Genomic DNA, 19,467 nt, shown 5'->3' with positions numbered 1-19,467 from the left:
CTCTGCAGGAAATGACTAGATCGCAACCGTGTCTTTCAGCCGCGGCCCGTGGAGGGACTTGCGATGGGGCAGGCATGGCGGGCGTGGGAGGGGCAGGGTGAGGGGTGATACACAACAGAATCTGCATGATTGCAGGTAAATAAACAATTACATTAATAAAACTAATTTCGGGCCATATTATCAACAAAGCGCGAACCTTCAAATAAAGCCGAACGCATTCAGGTGCACTCGCCCTTGGTCAGAGGCTAAAGCTGGCAATTCAAAGAGTCAGGTTTTGGGCTGTCACTGATTTCATTAGTGACGATGCCCCATCCCCCAAGGGGCCCCTAGGCATAATGGTATACGTAGTGCTGCGCATGTCTTGCCCAAGTGGGTTCCTATGTCGATTGCAATTGCAGCAAACTTAAAATTCCCAAGTGGGTTGGTGTCCCTCTGCCATGTGGCACGTTGCCGATACTGTCCCACAACAGGAAACAATACTGCCACGCCCATGCTGATAACATTGTGCGATCAGCAGATCCGGTAATCCTTTGTGGTGGGCTCTTTCCACGGCCGGACGGACCATAATTAATTCCTACAAAGAGCTTGCCCACTCAGAAAGAGCCTACACAGGTATTAAACTTTTCCTTTTTTTTGAAGGTGCTATCGGCAAGAAATAACAGCAGGAAAGCTTCAAATAACGGAACCCCAAGCCCCCGGGACCACTACTCCCGGAGCTTTGTAAGTGGTGGGAGGGGGGCCACGCGGCCCCCCTCCTTGAGCCTGTGATGGCCCTGGGGACCGCCACCCCCTAGGGCCGGCTCCTGCAGTGTCCCGGGGTGCCCACGGCTCCTGCTCTGCCATAGCAAACTGCTTAGGGTTTTGGAAGAGAGAGCAGGAAACCTGCTCTCTCTTCCAAAAACCAAAGCCGATTGCTTTTCCTCACAGGGAGCTGCAACTTAGCAGCTCCCCATGTGGAAAAGCAATGCCGGCTCCCGAAGGACGCGGGGAGCAGGCGGGACCGTGTTGGGATTGGTGACCCCCCCCCGCGGTCCCAAACAGAGAGGGCCGGCCCCGGTGGATGGGGTCCCCGGGGCCATAATTGTCCCGGGAGGGGGCCACACTGCCCCCCTCCATCACTTTAAAAAAAAAGGAAAGGGATGGGGTCCCCGGGGCCACAAATGGCTTCAGGAGGGGGGCCAGGCAGCCCTCCTCCAATTCAATTAGAAAAAAAAATGCCCATGCCCTGGGGGACGGGGTCCCCGGGGCCGATTATGGCCTTAGGAGGGGGGCCACTAGGCTCCCTTCCAATTTTTTTTCATGGGGGATGGGGTCCCCATGGCCAATTATATTAGGAAAAGAAGGGAGGGCCATGCCCCCTCCTTGCAGCACTCTGCAAACGCGCCCCCTCATGCGAGTGCAGTTGGGGAACTAATTCCCCTTGAATACTGGGGGTCCCTGAGGGCCACCTAGCCCACCAGGGACCTCCCGTATGCGCCAGGGAGCTCGTTGCAGAGAGGTGTTCTGAGGCCATGCCCCTTTTTACACCTCTCTGAAATGCAGCTCTGTGGCGCTTACTGGAGGTACCTAGTGGGCTAGTTGCACCCCAGGGACCCTCAGGATTCAAGGTAAGTTAATCCCCCAACTTAAAACGCGCCACAGTGCGCATTTGCACAATGGTGATGGGAAGGGGAGGGGCCTGAGTTGACATGTGTGCAAACACACCCTGTGGCACGTTTTAAGTTGAGGAATTAATTCCAATCCTGAGGGTCCCTGGGGGCCAACTAGCCCAACACGTACCTCCAGTAAGCACCATGTAGCTGCGTTGCAGAGTGTTGTAAAAAGGGGTGTGGCCTCTGAACACCTCTCTGCAAAGCAGCTCTCAGGTGCATACTGGAGGTACCTGGTAGGCTAGTTGGCCCCCAGGGACTGTCAGGATTGAAGAGGAATTAATTCCCCAACTTAAAATGCGCCATAGGGCATGTTTGCAGACATGTCATCTCAGGCCCCGCCCCCTTCCTTCACCATTGTGCAAACGCGCCCCCTGGTGAGTTGTAATTTGGGGAATTAATTCCCCTTAATTACTGAGTGTCCCTGAGGGCCAACTAGCCCACCAGGTACCTCCAGTATTCGCCAGGGAGCTGCATGGCAGAGAGGTGTTCAGGGGCCATGCTCCTTTTTACACCTCTCTGCAACGCAGCTCTGTGGTGCGTACTGGAGGTTCCTAGTGGACTAGTTGGACCCTAGGGACCCTCAGGATTCAAGGGGACTTAATCTTCCAGCTTAAAACGGCCACAGGGCGCGTTTCGACAGTGGTGAAGGGAGGGGACGGGGCCTGAGCTGATGTGTGCAAATACACCCTGTGGTGCATTTTAAGTTGGGAAAATAATCACCCTTCAATCCTGAGGCCCCCTAGAGGCCAACTAGCCCACCAGGTGCTTCCAGTAAGCGCCACGGCGCTGCTTTGCAGAGAGGTGGTCCAGGCCGTGCCCCATTGTACACCTCTCTCCAACGCAGCTCTGTGGCGCTTACTGGAGATACCTAATGGGCTAGTTGGAACCTAGGGACCCTCAGGATTCAAGGTAAGTTAATCCCCCAACTTAAAACGCGCCACAGTGTGCATTTGCACAGTGGTGATGGGAAGGGGAGGGGCCTGAGTTGACATATGTGCAAACACACCCTGTGGCACGTTTTAAGTTGAGGAATTAATTCCAATCCTGAGGATCCCTGGGGGCCAACTAGCCCAACACGTACCTCCAGTAAGCACCATGTAGCTGCGTTGCAGAGTGTTGTAAAAAGGGGTGTGGCCTCTGAACACCTCTCTGCAAAGCAGCTCTCAGGCGCATACTGGAGGTACCTGGTAGGCTAGTTGGCCCCCAGGGACTGTCAGGATTGAAGAGGAATCAATTCCCCAACTTAAAATGCGCCATAGGGCATGTTTGCAGACATGTCATCTCAGGCCCCGCCCCCTTCCTTCACCATTGTGCAAACGCGCCCCCTGGTGAGTTGTAATTTGGGGAATTAATTCCCCTTAATTACTGAGTGTCCCTGAAGGCCAACTAGCCCACCAGGTACCTCCAGTATTCGCCAGGGAGCTGCATGGCAGAGAGGTGTTGAGGGGCCATGCTCCTTTTTACACCTCTCTGCAACGCAGCTCTGTGGTGCATACTGGAGGTTCCTAGTGGACTAGTTGGACCCTAGGGACCCTCAGGATTCAAGGGGACTTAATCTTCCAGCTTAAAACTGCCACAGGGCGCGTTTACACAGTGGTGAAGGGAGGGGACGGGGCCTGAGCTGATGTGTGCAAATACACCCTGTGGTGTATTTTAAGTTGGGAAAATAATCACCCTTCAATCCTGAGGCCCCCTAGAGGCCAACTAGCCCACCAGGTGCTTCCAGTAAGCGCCACGGCGCTGCGTTGCAGAGAGGTGGTCCAGGCCGTGCCCCATTGTACACCTCTCTCCAACGCAGCTCTGTGGCGCTTACTGGAGATACCTAATGGGCTAGTTGGAACCTAGGGAGCCTCAGGATTCAAGTGGACTTAATCTTCCAACTAAAAACGGCCACAGGGCGTGTTTATACAGTGGGTAAGGGAGGGGACAGGGCCTGAGGAGGCGTGTACAAACACACCCTGTGGCACATTTTAAGTTGGAGAAATAATTCCCCTGCAATCAAGAGGGCCCCTGGGGCTAACTAGCCCACCAGGTGCTTCCAGTAAGCGCCACTGTGCTGTGTTGCAGAGAGGTGGTCTACGACGTGCCCCTTTTTACACCTCTCTGCAACGCAGCTCTGTGGGGCTTACTGGAGGTACCTAGTGGGCTAGTTGGACCTTAGGGACCCTCAGGATTCAAGGGGACTTAATCTCCCAACTTAAAACGGCCATAGGGCTTGTTTACACGGTGGTGAAGGGCGTGGACGTGGCCTGAGGTGACGTATGCAAGCACGTCCTGTGGCGCGTTTTAAGTTGGGGAAATAATTCCCCTTCAATCCATAGGGCCCCTGGGAGCCAAGTAGCCCACCAGGTGCTTCCAGTAAGCGCCACTGCGCTGCGTTGCAGAGAGGTGGTCTAGGCCGTGCCCCTTTTTACACCTCTCTGCAACGCAGCTCTGTGGCGCTTACTGGAGGTACCTAGTGGGCTGGTTGGACCCTAGGGACCCTCAGGATTCAAGGGGACTTAATCTCCCAAATTGAAATGGCCACTGGGCGTGTTTAGATAGTGGTGAAGGGAGGGGACGGGCCTGAGATGACTTGTGTAAACACGCCCTGTGGCGCATTTTAAGTTGGGGAATTAAGTCCTCTTTAATCCAGAGAGTTCCTGGGTCCAACTGGTCCACCATGTACCTCCAGTAAGCACCACAGAGCTGCGTTGCAGAGAGGTGGTCCGAGGCCATGCCCCATTTTACACCTCTCTGCAATGCAACTCTGTGGCACTTACTGGACATACCTGGTGGATTAGTTGGCCCCCAGGGACCCTCAGGATTCAAGGGGACTTTATCCCCCAACTTAAAACGCCCACAGGTCATGCAAACACACCCCGTGGAGCGTTTTAACAGGTAGTTTTAATCCCCCTGCCCTATTACATACTAGGGGCTTACCGAGGAGGTCATGCTAATCACAGGGGGATCCTAACACATAGTGTTCCCTAGTATATGTAGGTGTTTTCACTGTATTGTAAGTGTCTTTTAAAAAAAAATGGCTCTAGGACTGGTTACTCTGACTCAGTTACCACCAGTACCCGTCTGAAAAAGTTAAGGGTACAGGATGATTTTGCAACAAGGCTTCTTTCTTCTCCTCTCTTTGTTCTTTCTGCACGTTTTCCTTCTTCCTGCACTTTTCTTAGTCTTTGAGGACTTCTGTTGCATCTTTCTGCATTTTTTTTCTTTCTGTGCCTTTTTTCTTCTTTCTTCACATGTCCTACCTCTGTAGGCATAGTTAGAAACTAGCATTTAAACAACCTTTTAAATTCACTTAAAAAACCATAGGTTTCAGTCACATTAAAGTTAGAAATTATCATTTAAAAAACCTTTGAAATTCACTTAAAAAACCATAGGTTTCAGTCACATTAAAGTTAGGAATTAGCATTTAAAAAACCTTTGAAATTTACTGAAAAAAGCATAGGTTTCAGGGGCGCCGTAGTTAACTGGACATTTCACTCGTACAAAACCATTGAAATTCCCCCGTTATAGTTAGCTCAGCTAACTATAACTCGTGCGCCCGCAATGCACTGCTGATGACATCACATATTACATCACTCATGACATGGTTAGTGACATCACTCACGACATCACTGATGACATCTCAAATGACATCACTGATGACATCACTGATGGCATCATCCTTGTGATAGAGTGGCAGACCTCCTCTCACCCTAATATAACCTTTGATACACATTCAAAAATAGAAACTGCAATTTTCAAAACAATGGACATACCAATACCAGTTACAACAACCTATTCAGTAATTCCAACATCTACATACACATCCACTCATTCTCCTACAGTCCTATACAGTCACTCATAATATGTACTCACCCATCATATGTACTCATACACCTATACATCCTGGTATATACCGCCACTCATCCATAGAGTTACTCACACATATAGTCACTCATGCTAATAAAGAAACAAACATCCATTTACTTGCATATAGAGTTATACACACACCACCACACTTACTTCTACAGAAACTTACACATACTTACTCTTTTAAACAATCACTTATAGAAACACATACTTATTAATACAGGAACTCTACCATTCTCTCACTCTCACATATACTCACTTATATACACCAATACTCACATATACTAGTTTAAAATGTATGTAGTTACTTATAAAGACACTATTGAGACAGTCATTCACTCACTAACACACCCATAAACACACTCATCCACCCATACAGTCCTGCACACATACTGTGTTTAACACATACAGTGACACACTCATTCATACATCTATGCACTAAGTAATACCCCCACTGAACCATACAGACACTCATACTGATACTCGAAAAACCAAGTAATAACCCATATACACACTCATGTAGTTACTCACCAACCCATGCAGTCACTTATACACACAGTGAGAGACTGATACAGATATTTACATATTTAAACATTACTCACTAACCCATGTATACACTTAATCAATCCATTATACAATCAATTTTACAAAAAAATCATCCATTTAGACACTCATATACCCATTTATTCTTCCATCGACCTTGAGATATACATATATAAAACATATCTCATTTTCAGAAAAACACACATTCACTGGGTGATGTCATCAGTGATGTAATTTGAGATGTCATCAGTGATGTCATGAATGATGTCACTGACCATGTCATGAGTGATGTAATATGTGACGTTATCAGCAGTGCATTGTGGGCGTGCGAGTTATAGTTGGCTGAACTAACTATAATGGGGGAATTTAAATGGTTTTGTACGAGTAAAATGCCCAGCTAACTATAACGCCCCTGAAACCTATGTTTGTTTCAGTGAATTTCAAAGGTTTATTAAATTCGAATTCCTTACTATAACGTGCCTGAAACCTATGTTTTTTTCAGTGAATATATATATATATATTACCTACTGGCGATAGCCAGTAGGTATATATAGTTAGGATTTTTTCTCTATGGAACTTTTGAAAATTCTATGTCTAATAACTTTGGCGTTTGTGGACGGAATCGGCTGAAATTTTCAGGAAAATGGCACATTTTGTTTCTGAGCAGCCCCTGATAATTTGGGGGGGTGCTGTCAAGGGGGGGCCGAGAAAAAAGGGGGGTCCCAAAACGCGTTTTTCCCATTCATTTTTCCATAGGGCCTTTGGCCTCACTTTTAGCTCGAACGGCTGAATGGATTTACACGAAACTTGGCAAAATTGTAGGGACTGTTAGCCCGATGTGCCTTTGCTGGGTCTCAATATATGTGCTCCAGTGGATTTTGAGAAATTAACGTTTAAAAAAACAGATATATCTGTGACAGCGTCCCGGATAGCGCTCCAGATCGCGTACTTTTCGCGTAACGGAGCTTTGCAAAGCGAAGCTGATTGGCTCTCCGGTGTCTGTCAACATTCTAAACAGTCTGGTGCGGCCGCCATCTTGTCTCTCGGTAGGATCGAGAGACAAGAGGAGGAGAAAAACGAAGGGGGAATTTAATGACAGGGGGCAGGGTAGACCCCTCTTGACCCCCTAGGAATGATGTTGGGGTTATTAAAGGGTCCCGTGGGGCAAAGAAAAAAAATTTGATTTTTCGCGGTAGAAGCGCTTCTCGGTTCGCGAACCGGGTCGCAAACTGGTAGCGAAACGTGAATTCGCCATTTTGTGTTTCGATTTAATTAAATTACTAGATGGAGGAAAATCAATGTGAGTATTGGGTATAAGGGGGTATGGGAGACGTATCCTGACCCCCTATGTTTTCTGAGGGTGGTTGAGGAGGCTCATATATGTTGATACTTGTCTTCCAGCGGTTGCGCGTGAGCGTTTTTTTTTTTTTTGCCGCCTGACTTCTGTTAACGTTCGATTCGAAGGAAATTAGGAAGTGTTGATCGCCATTTTGACACTGCGAGTAAATATATTGTTAAAAATAATTGTTATAAATGAATCCGTATTGATAAACATTGTCTGCGCCATCTTGCTTTTTTTCCAATGCCACACTTTTGTTGTGTACGGCAGCCATTTTAGATGCCTTGATCAGACCCACTCTCTGTACGCCGCAGATCCTCAGCATGGCTCCCCACCCTCGCAAGCATCTCCCCCACGCACTGGTCACCCCCGCTCTCTGTCTTATGCATGGGCCATAAACCTCCCCCATCTGCGCTGCTCTTCCCTGAGAATCACACCCTGTGCCCGCCCGACACCACCCTTTCACCCTATTCACTACCGCACCCTCTGACACTCCTCTTCCTCTGTGTCCGATTGTCCAGGCCGGTCCCAGGCTATCACCTAGCCCTGCGGATGTAGTTTATGGCCCCAACTGTAAAGAATCACCCCTGTTCAAAGGAGTTACAGTAGATCAAGGCCCTCACCTCATGAGATCCGTCACACCACACGCGTTCCTACTATCTGATAACGATCCTGTATTGTGATTGGGGAGGGGATTCTCACTGTAAGGGTGTGTGGGACCGAGCCTGAAGCGGAAGATTCCAGGGATGCCTTTTTGTACATCAAAGTCTTCACAATAATGTGTCACATGAAAAATATATAGCACTCCAACAAAGTAGTAGTATTATAACACTTTAATAACTTATAAATATATACAACGCTCCAACATAGTAAACACGTTAAGAAAAAACTTTTTAAAGAACTATTTACATGACATTGCTTTAACCAGGATAGACAAAGAAATGACACAGTGATGTAAAAGTTTCTGAAAGAAATGCCAAGAACGTCCCATGTGAAAGTGAATTTTATCTGGCAATTTTTTTCTTTTCCTTCTCATGAAAAGAAAGTTAATGCCAGGTTCGTTACCTGCCTCATCTGCAAAAAAAAAACTCTCGAGAGGGACCGAAAAAAAATATAGCTATGGTAATCATACCATGCATCGGCACATGGAGAGGTGGCACCCTCTTAATTATTCTAAAGCACAACTTCGAGATTTGGTGGATAATCCCCGACAGGCAAAAACATCCACCAATGACTTAGCAATAAGTGAGTCAGAGGCAAGGGAAACAGTCCCAAATCTGTAAAAGAACTTTAGGCAGATGAGATTGACTTGTGTAGCATGTGGAAAATTAATTTCATGCGGAGAGATGAGTATTACTTTAATAAATAGATCATATGAAAATCATCAATGTCCAAAACGTCCTAGAAAGTAATTTTTGTCATTTTTGAGGAAGAGAGATAACCTACAGTGGTACGGGGTCGTTTTCGTTCGTACTAGGGGGGGCCAGGTGACATTCGTTCAGGGTGGTTTAGGGGCATTTAAAACAACTTCCCTGATACAGGTAGCATATAAAGTAGAGGCTAAATACCAGGATCTTTATCGATTGCTTTATGCTGTACAAAAATGAAAAACACATACAACAAACCTGGACCATTCATATTTTCAATGTTTCTGCGTACTATACTTTTTAACCCTTAACTAATTGAGCTGCTTCATTTCACCTGCTTTTAAAAAAAAAAAAAATCAGAAACAGTGGCCATTTATTTGAAACTTACCAATCTACGCGTTACAACTACGTTTGCTTTTTCAAAAACCTTTAATAAAAATGTTGGTGCCCAAATACGGGCCTACAACCACGTGGGCCGGCCACGGAGCAGGCTGGAACTGTAAATGGGGGGGGGGAGGTATTTATTTGTGGAAAACATAACAGAGTCAGTGGTCGTTGATTTTATAGTAAAAAGTGCGACAAGTGCAACAAAATCATATCGATAATTCATTGTGAGCAAGTACCATTAGTGTCGACAATTCCAACCTTCAATAATAAATACAGTAATCAATGATGCATTAGAACTTAATATCAATTCATTGTTCGAACGTGTAATCAGTCTTATCCCATATCAATTCATGTGCTAAAAACTGCATACCTATCTCATGATATCAAGGCTGAGCAATCGGGGCACAACAAGGAGTTGAGAGTTTCATTTGTACCGGCGCCATTTTGGGTGAGGTCAGGAAGGTCCAAGTATAGTCAAAATGTCTCCACCAACTCGTGGTTGGACCGGGACCTCTTTCGGCAGTCCAAAAGTTTTCGTTGAAGGGTAGCAGAGGGGACTGGCGACATGAACCATCAGTGAAAGTGGGGTGGGAGGAAACAATCTCTTCTACCGGGTCATACTGGTGTCCCACCGGAACTGATAAAGTTGGTAGTCTTGCAGGATTTTGATCATTTCAAGACTGAGGCCGGCGCCGGCATGAGCGCACCGACGTCCCTCGGCTACGTCGTGGTCGTTCCGTGGGTGATCATGGCAGTCATTTCTCATCGGGGGCCCCCGTGGCTCTTATAGAATCTTCAAAGTTGAGGAGAACGTTTCTGGACGCAGGACTCATTTTCTAGCTGAACTGAAAAGCGTTGTTGTACCGCAAAAGTAAAGGAGACCCCCGCTGGGTGAGCAGAGCATCATTGCCTCGCAATAGTGGACGAGACCTTTTGTCGGGTGAGTGCAGCGCCGCTGCATCGCAAGAGTGGAGGAACCCTTTTGTTGGGTGAGTGGAGCGTTGGGGGTGCAGCTGAGGGGCCCCCACCTGGAGGGGTGGGAGAGGCTCGTTCGCGCCGCCTCTCCCTCCCAGCGCACTCCACGCCGACACCTGGCGTTGATATCCGTGATGTCCGGACCAGGCGATAAGAAGGGGGGGGTCGGAGGCAGTCATGCACCTACTAAATCCTTCATCCAGACACTTATACATCCACTCATTCTTCAATATGTAAGACATATTTTAACTTTACAGAAACATACAGTCACTGGATGATGTCATCAGTGATGTCATCAGTGATGTCACTGACCATGTCATGAATGATGTAATATGTGACATCATCAGCAGTGGATTGCGGGTGCGCGATATATAGTTATTGCATCTAACTATATATGCGAATTTCTATGGTTTTGTGCGAGTAAATTAAGGTTTTGTAAATGCTAATACCTAACTATATATGGCCTAAAACCTATGGTTTTTTCAGTGAATATATATATATATATATATATATGTATATATATATATATATATATTCACTGAAAAAAACATAGGTTATAGACCATATATAGTTAGGAATTAGCATTTACAAAACCTTGAAAATTCACTGAAAAAACCATAGGTTATAGACCATATATAGTTAGGGATTAGCATTTACAAAACCTTATTTTACTCACACAAAACCATTGAAATTCGCATATATAGTTAGTTGCACTAACTATATATTGCGCACCCGCAATCCACTGCTGATGATGTCACATATTACATCATTCATGACATGGTCAGTGACTTCACTGATGACATCACTGATGACATCATCCAGTGACTGTATGTTTCTGTAAAGTTAAAATATGTCTTACATATTTAAGAATGAGTGGATGTCAAGTCAAGTCAAAGATCTTTATTCGGAATAAAACATCCATAAAAGTGCATACAGAATATAATTTCAGAAAGTACAGTACAATGATATAACAACCGACAAGAAGCATGATCCGATCAATTCCACAAAAACACAAAAATGTCTCTCTTTTTTTTAAAAACAACAGTATATACAATTTAAAATTTAAAAACGGCTAAAAATAGCGACAACAGTAATAAAATCAAGATCAATATACATGCAAAATTCAAATGTGCAAAGTAAAAATATAAAGTGCATAGTGCAATGTGCAAAATATTATACATCAATGTGTAAAGTGGCTCGTGACCAAACAGCAGCTTTAAGAAAACAGCTCACTCTGAGTATTACTTCATCTGAGCCCAACAATAATAAGGTCCTCAGTACTGTCCTAAAATCCAACAACTTATGTTTTCGGCAGTAAGGCATTAGATAATGAGCGGTAAACAGTTTATAAAAGTCACAGAAGAACAAAAAGTGCATAAGACTCTGTTTCATATTTGGATACATGGGCAACTTAAGGTTTCCAGATGTTTATTGTAACCCAGGGGGAAGTTTAATAGGTTTACAATACTCCCATCCCGAAAACGAAACAGTAGGCTCCTGTTCCATCTACCAAGATGTAAACGTAGGTATCTCTGTGGAGAGCCTGGGTGACTGTTTGAGGGTTCAAAATAGCCCATATACTTTATAACAGTACACTTTGAAAAGTTGTTCCTTTCCCGCTCCTCTCTGTATAAATTATATAAGGCCCTTTGAATGAGGGTCTTATGTGAGCGATGTATTAAACTGGGTGAAATAAACAAATGACCGTGCCCTACACTCGCTAGACATTCTTTTACAGCTTTTAACCACAGAATACAGTGTGCCCTATAACAATTCAAACAATCCAAGATTATATCACGGGTCAATGTGGCGACCGGGTTCATCCATATCTTTAGCCAGAAGAGTGCTGGTCTTGATCTAACAAAGTCCTCTATATATGAGATGTTTAGTTCACTATGGCATATATAGTGTGGGGAACAGATAACCCCACCCAACACCTTCCGACAAAACCTATTTTCTTCGGTCTGGATATGGATACAGTTTGTGTAGCCCCATACCTCTGCGCCATAGGTACCCGTTGGGATGCATTGGGTTTGATAAATCTTTACTAGTGGCGCAATCACATCAGCATGGTTGGGCTGTCGTAAAGAAATTATGCAATTTATCGCTTTACCCAACTTGTTCCTTGCATAAGACACATGTGGTTGCCAGGAACCAGTGTTAGAAAATAGCAACCCCAAATAGGGAAAGGTGCAGGTACTTTTTAGGACGTTTGTCCCGGATTTAATCTCAATGATTTTATACTTTTTGGGGCCACAACTCATAATAAGAGATTTTTTTTTTTTTAATTTGTGGTCAAGCCTAGATCAGCCATGAAACTGACAAAACCTGAGATTAAGGTGCGCAGTGCCTTTGGTGTGCGGCCCATTAGGACCGCATCATCTGCATAAAGAAGGGTGGGTATTGGGGTCCCATTTACGTAAGGTACATCTTTTGTTAGGGTACTCAGGGAACTGCTCAAATCATTAATATAAAGAATATAAAGAATAAAAAGCAGGGGGGCCAGCACACATCCCTGTCTGACCCCCCTGCCAATGCTGATATCATTGGAAACTTCGCCAGATTGATTAATGCGCACACGTGCTCTTAATGAGTGGATGTATAAGTGTCTGGATGAAGGATTTAGTAGGTGCATGACTGACTGTATGAGAGAGTGATTAAATGTGTCTCACTGAGTGCATGGATTAGTGACTAAACTGTCTTAATTTGTGCATCATTATATCTGTTGTTCTGTAAACTGCTGCATGTGTTGATCAGTAGCTATATGAGTAACTATATGGGTTATTGATTGGTTGCCCAAGTATTTGAATGGGAGAGTGAGTGTGTGTGTGGGGGTGGCTTGGAGGTGTGTGACTCTGTGCATAGATGTGTGAACAGTTGATTCACTAGATGTATGGGTTCAAAACTGCATGTGGAAACAGCTTTATGGGTGGTTGACTGTGTGCATGAGTGTATTGGTGAGTGAATGGATATCTCAGTGCTACATGTCAAAGTAAGTACATTTGTAAAACACAGTACATGAGAGAGTTGACATATATAAATAACTGTGTATAAGAGCCAGTGAATGTGTAAGTGGCTGCATGGATCATTGTAAACTTGTATCAGTGATTGTATAAGAGAGTAAATATGTGTTAGAATATGTTTGAATAAGTAAGGTGTGTATAACTGTATAGTTGAGGAAATGGAGGTGTGATTGGTTCTTTGCATGACTGACTAGGTGTATGAGTAACTCCATGGATGAGTGACAATCTGTGAGTGTCTGTTTACACTGAGTGTATCTAAGGTTATATTAGAGTCTGAAGATGTTCATCGTATTATCACATGAATGATGTCATCAGTGATGTTATCAGTGATGTCATTTGAGTTATCATCAGTGATGTCATCAGTGATGTCACTGACCATGTCATGAATGATGTAATATGTGACATCATCAGCAGTGGATTGTGGGTGCGCGATATATAGTTAGTGCAACTAACTATATATGCGAATTCCAATGGTTTTGTGTGAGTAAAATAAGGTTTTGTAAATGCTAATCCCTAACTATATATGGTCTATAACCTATGGTTTTTTCAGTGAATTTTCAAGGTTTTGTAAATGCTAATTCCTAACTATATATGGTATATAACCTATTTTTAATTTTTATTGTCTTTATTCTTCATAAATAAAGCATTTACGTTTAGAACGTCTTTATTTAAAAGCAAATTAGAAAGCAGCATTAGGCAATGAATTATTAAACTGACATTTATTAAAGCAAATTCAGAAACATGAAGTATTAGCAAATAACAGTTCCATACCCTAATTCTATTTCCCTGTCTATTTCTCACTTCACCTGAAAAAAAAATATTAATTATATTCTACTGTCCTTATGTGCGCCAAAAGTCCATCAGTTTTTGCCCTGCTCATGATGTCAGGTTTTATACCTTTTCCCTATCTAAAACTCTCTACATTCTACATTCTTTCAACAAAATTCAGGTCTTTCAGTGGCTGAGCCATGTCAGTCCACCATTAGGTCATCTTTGAATTTCCGGGCTTCACATAATCCCATTGTCTTTTCTTCCGTGATATTTGGCTTCCTCAAATATGTATCTTTCCTCTTCGAGCACTGAACCTTCTACTTCCTAACCTTGGCAGACAATCACGGATCCTGTCCTTGGGCCTTTTCTCCGAGAGCACATTTTATTCTAGCAGAAGTCTTTTTCCTTTCTTTTATTAATAATGTTTTATGCAGCAAATATCTCCATTGCGTAAGTACAAGGCTCCACTCTGGACAAGGTTTCTTTCACCTCTGCATCTCAGTCAGACCTATTTTTCCGAGCCACTTTTTAGGCCTCACTTTGGAAACTATTATTAAACAAACACAAGACATTAATTTATTAAAGAATTGAGACCCATTCTGTTACCCGCCCCCCTTCTAATAATTAACGAGATTAAATATTTTACCTAGCCGAAGCAGATGTAAGCAGCAATATATTTACTTTTTTCTTCAGGATCTGCACGAACTCCAAAGGCTTTTGTCACAAAAGACATAACATAAGCACATATAATAAGCACATGCCATTAGTTAAACAGCCGCATTTAATACTGACAAAGACAATAGACAAAGTTAGTTTATTATTTTCTTCTTCGCGTATGCAACATAAAGCACATTAGTTAATCCCACGTGTGATGTTTGCAATTTTAAACTAAGTTGATTAATACTTTTCACCACATACTTATTAGTCAGGTTATATATTATGGGAAATTAACTTCACAGGTTAGAACAAAAGTTTGCTCTTCACCCTGCTCCATCACTACTATCAGACGTTATCCTTAAAGTGGAAACATAAATGACAACCAATTGGCCAGGCTTGGTTAATACAGGCATGCTCACCTGGAAATAGTTGTGCTGTAGTTCAGGTAATTAACAGCCTCAGGTTCCGCCAGAAGTGATGGGTAACTGCCCTACAACTCATCAGTGTTATCTGTCATTTATGGCGTTCTGTTTTCATTGACACTGCCATGTCTACTTTTTCTCTTGTCCAACCTTCAGGACCCAAAGAGTGAAATTCAGAAGATTTTGCAGTTCTTGGGGAAGGACCTTGGGGATGCGGTTCTTGAAAAGATCATTCACCATACTTCCTTCCAGGAAATGAAGAAAAACCCAATGACCAACTATTCCTCCATTCCCTCATTTATTCTTGATCACTCGATCTCACCTTTTCTCAGAAAAGGTGTGTATGTCGTGCTAGTGCTCAGATGATTTTAGGGCATTGTGAGTTGAGTTGCTGATGTCTTACCTCATTAGTTCACTTAGCTGTATAATGTACAGAATGGGGGACGGATATGTTAATTGAGATTCAAATTTACACAAGACTACTCGAATCATAACATAGATTTACCGCTTTTGAAAGTGGTGCCCTTTTTGCTTTTCATGAAGTATATATGTGATATTTGTATGTCACAAACCTAGTTTAAAAGAGGTGTGTCTTCAACTTCTTCCTGAATTAAGTTAGAGATGGAAAGGTCCACATGAATCGGGTAGTGTTCCAGAGCCTGGTTTTTTTTGGTCTGGGTGAATAGATGGAAAATGTCTTTCTTCTTTATCACACATGTCTCCAGTATGATGATGTTCTGGTTTTCGGTGTGCTGACAGCTACCAGTAGTCGTCAGCTTATTTGCCAGATAGAGTGGGAGCAGGTCATTAATGTTTTGGAAAATATTCAGACGGTTTGGAGGATGGTTTGGGGAAAAGGAGCCAGAGGGGTCCCAACAGGATGGAGGTGGTGTGAGTATTTCCTCAGGCCTTTTGTGAGACATGTTGTATTGTGTAGGATGCCCTTAAAGGGGCAGGTGTGGAGTCAGGGAGTCAATGGAGCAGGGCATTTCCATCATTCAGAAGAGAAAACATGAATCCTTGTAAGGAAACTTCAGATGGTGCAGAATGCAGCGGCCAGGCTCCTAATGAATATACCAAAGCATCAATCTGTTAAAGAAGAGATACAGAAGCTCCACTGGTTGCCTGTGGTACAACGCGTCAAATTCAAGGTACTCTGTCTTGCCTATAAAACTCTAAATTGGACAGGACAGGTACCTCTGAAACATCTCTTTTTGTGGTATCACCCAGGCAGACAATTAAGGTCCACAAATGCCAGACTTACGTTGATACCTAGGATTCGAACTGCGAGTTGGGGAGGTCGGAGTACGGCCTATTGTGCTGCTAAACTATGGAACACTCTTCCTGCTGATATGAGAGATGCTAACTCTCTCCTTTCCTTTAGGAAAAAGCTTAAAACTTGGTTGTTTTCAAGATAACTCCCCCTCATCCATGTTTTAGCGCCATGAAACCGCTGGTGAAAGTGCGCTCTATAAATAATTTTAAAGTAAAGTAAAGTAAAGTAAAGTTCTTACTCTAGTTTAGCACCAAGACACCCCAGGGTATTTGTGCGCTTTAAAAGTTTCTTTAACATTAACATTACCAGTAGTTCTAAAGTCTCTTTGTGAGCAAAATGGTTTCACCTTCTTTGATAGATAGCTGGTACCAGTTTGTCTTTGTTTTATTTGGAATATGTTATTTGATGGCGAGGCTGGTGTACAGGGGGAATTCAAGTGGCTTGTGCTTGTGTGAAAGTTGGGGTTCAAGGTTCAAATCATTGAGCCAGATTTTTAGTATTTCTTGACTATTGTTCTTGGCAAATAACAGAAGTTCTGTCTTGGTGGGGTTGAACCTCCTGTAGGTGCTGGACATTCAATTCTGGATGCGATGCAGTTACTGCTTGAGGCACTGGATGCCTGCACTGGAGGAAAATTTCAAGCAGAATTATCTATCATGAGCATATTGGTGAATTTAGTGATGTTATTGGTGAGTAGAGCCTGAGGAACTAAATGTAAAAGTTGAAGGTGTCAGAGGACAGGATGGAACTGGGGGCGATGCAGGCTGCCATAGAGAGCTTCTGAGTCCTTAAGGTAGCCAAGTGAATGAACTGGTGGTAATGGGAAAGTTAGGAGGAGAACCAATGAAGGATGTTGCAAGTGAATCTCATTCAAAGGTTCAGGGTAAGTTTGAGTGCGGCATGTTCTACTGTGTCAAAACAGCTGAGAGGCCCAACAATATCAGGAGTCAGAGGTCATCTTTGTCTGTGGGCCAATGGATACAATGTAGCTGTCTCAGTACTGCAGTATGATCTAAAGCTAGATTGGTAGTAATGCAGGAGGTGGCTGGTGCTGATATGATTTTGGAGTTGAGCATGACTGCTGTTTTGATCTTGCCAATGAATGATAGGTGAGTGATGGGCTAGTGGTTGGCAAGGTCATTGGGATCTAATGTTTCTTTAGAAGTGTAAGGATCTGGTCTTTCTTGAGAACTAAGATGTCTTGAGTGGAATTAGTATTAACAATGGTAAAGGTTAGAAAGCCTGTCTGGCAAGAGCTTTGATGAAGAACAAAGGTAAGATATTACCTTCATTTTGAAAGTGGCTTTGAGGGAGTTAAGTGTTGGCAAGGTCTGTGAGATGTGGGGCTTTAAAGAATGGCCAATGCAGAATGCTACAAGAAGCGGTCGATCTAAGAGGAGAAGCAAGCTTGTGTTGTTGATGTTGGTCCTTCTCTATTTTCTTTACTGAAGAGGTTGATGGCATTCCGCTTGTCTGAGGAGGTTCCAAAAGAAGGGACAGCTAGAGGTTGATGCAGTACTTAATTGTCTCAGAGTGCTCTGTGTCTGTCTGCAGCTCCGTTGGTGGTGTTGTTATAATAGCTTTGGTAGATGTGATGAAATGTCTGTGTTGTGAGAAGGGGCTTCAGTAGTGTGAGGTTTTTGGGGTCTGGTTGGCCTGCATTTATTTTCCTAAGTGTTGTCCGAAGGTCTTACTAGTACCATGGTGCTGAAGATTTTGGCTCCCACTTGTGTGTTTGGGCATGAGTGTAGGTGGTTTTCCAGAAAAGTGTTGCAGTGTTTTAGAAAGATGTTGACCTCTGATGCGGACTTGGAATGTGAAGGTATGAGTTGAATTCTCTGAATTGTGAATAAACTGTTCCTTCTCTCTGCTTTTTCCATGCTTCAGGGACCATTGGCGACTGGAAGAACCATTTCACGGTGGCTCAGAATGAGAGATTTGATGAAGACTATGAAAAGAAGATGTCTGGGACGTTGCTTAATTTTCGCAGTGACCTCTGAGGCAAAGAACAAAGATTGAAGCAGAAGTGGCAATATACCTCCTCTAGCTGTTCCTCCAGTATGGGTGACTGAGATACAAACTACAACATCAAATCCATTTACCGCAAGGTTTAGGATCTCTCAAATTAGTTATTTTGCACTTTCTGTCTCTAAGTCCCACTCTAAGAAAGAGTGGTCTAAGTGCATCTAGATAACAGCTTTTCACTGCAAAAAAATGATACGCAGCTAAGATGAAAACAATAACACACAAGTTGCTATATGACTGGGTTGTCTAGCGTTGTTATGTGAGACCTGGATCTTTCCCAGATTCGCAGACTGTCTACATAAGGTTACATGCAATTAATCTAAATTGAAACCATTTTGATTATTCCTAAATTCTGATGTGAACCCCATTCTTCTGGACGTAGGTGGAAAATCTGATACAATCAAGAATTCTATCTGTTAGTTAGGGCATGTTGTTTTGATGGCAGCACGATCCTCACAGGTCTGAGATTCAGTAGTGTACATGAACTTCCCAAAAGAAAATCAACCAGTCTATCAGCATAAAGGCAACACAAACCCCTTGGGCTTATTAGCAGCCCATAAAAGGGCTAGAGTGCGGTAGGTTACATCCCTTCCCCAGACAGGGCATCAATGTAAATAAAAATGAGATTGTAAGAGGCATAAATAAAGATTTTAAAAACATCACACACAAATTGCTATCTTTAATAATGGTTATGATATTCAGTCAACACTGAAAATGGGGAAATAATGTTTTAGTGTGAGCTAACAAATGAATAGTGACTGCTGCAGCTAGCCAATGTTACTATATATGTTTATGCACAGAACCTGCTGGCCTGTCTGTTAGCAGCAGGTACATTCATTACATGTCCCATATGGCCCTATTAGAACAATATGGAGTGTTATTTGCCTTTCAGTAGTAGGTTACGAGTTATTTTAAGTGATTTCTGTGCATTCGTGTCTGCAAATGGAGTGTTTATATGAAAAAGAGGCAAGGCACTCCAATTAACTGAAAGAGGTAGCGCTACCCTATGACCTATCATGGCCTTGCCTAACCGATCACCAGAGCCCCCTCTGCGCTTTAACAGGTGGCTATTCTACTAACGGCCTGAATCTCTCCAGACAGCTTTCTCAACGTGGCTTACTGGGTTCACAGCACAGATCCAAATAATAGCCGGACGTTTCCTGTTTTCCATGCAAGAG

The 19,467-nt window shown here is 43.6% G+C and overlaps 1 protein-coding gene across 4 annotated transcripts in view; it reads left to right on the top strand.

Annotated features, from left to right (window-relative positions):
- The window catches only part of LOC147705734 (sulfotransferase 1C1-like), a 698,364-nt gene extending 679,413 nt beyond the window's left edge, over positions 1-18,951 (top strand). For all 4 annotated transcript variants that reach the window (XM_086932178.1, XM_086932181.1, XM_086932180.1 and 1 more), the window contains 2 exons: positions 15,145-15,325; positions 18,152-18,951. In XM_086932178.1, coding sequence (XP_086788304.1) covers positions 15,145-15,325; positions 18,152-18,264 — 294 coding nt within the window. In that variant the 3' untranslated portion in view covers positions 18,265-18,951. The remainder of the gene's footprint in view (positions 1-15,144; positions 15,326-18,151) is intronic.
- Positions 18,952-19,467: the final 516 nt, after the last annotated feature.

The sequence above is a fragment of the Lissotriton vulgaris genome, chromosome 7, assembly GCF_964263255.1.
Source record: "Lissotriton vulgaris chromosome 7, aLisVul1.2, whole genome shotgun sequence".
Taxonomy (NCBI): domain Eukaryota; kingdom Metazoa; phylum Chordata; class Amphibia; order Caudata; family Salamandridae; genus Lissotriton; species Lissotriton vulgaris.
Note: the sequence above shows the minus strand (reverse complement) of the source record. Positions and strands in the feature narration are given on the sequence as shown.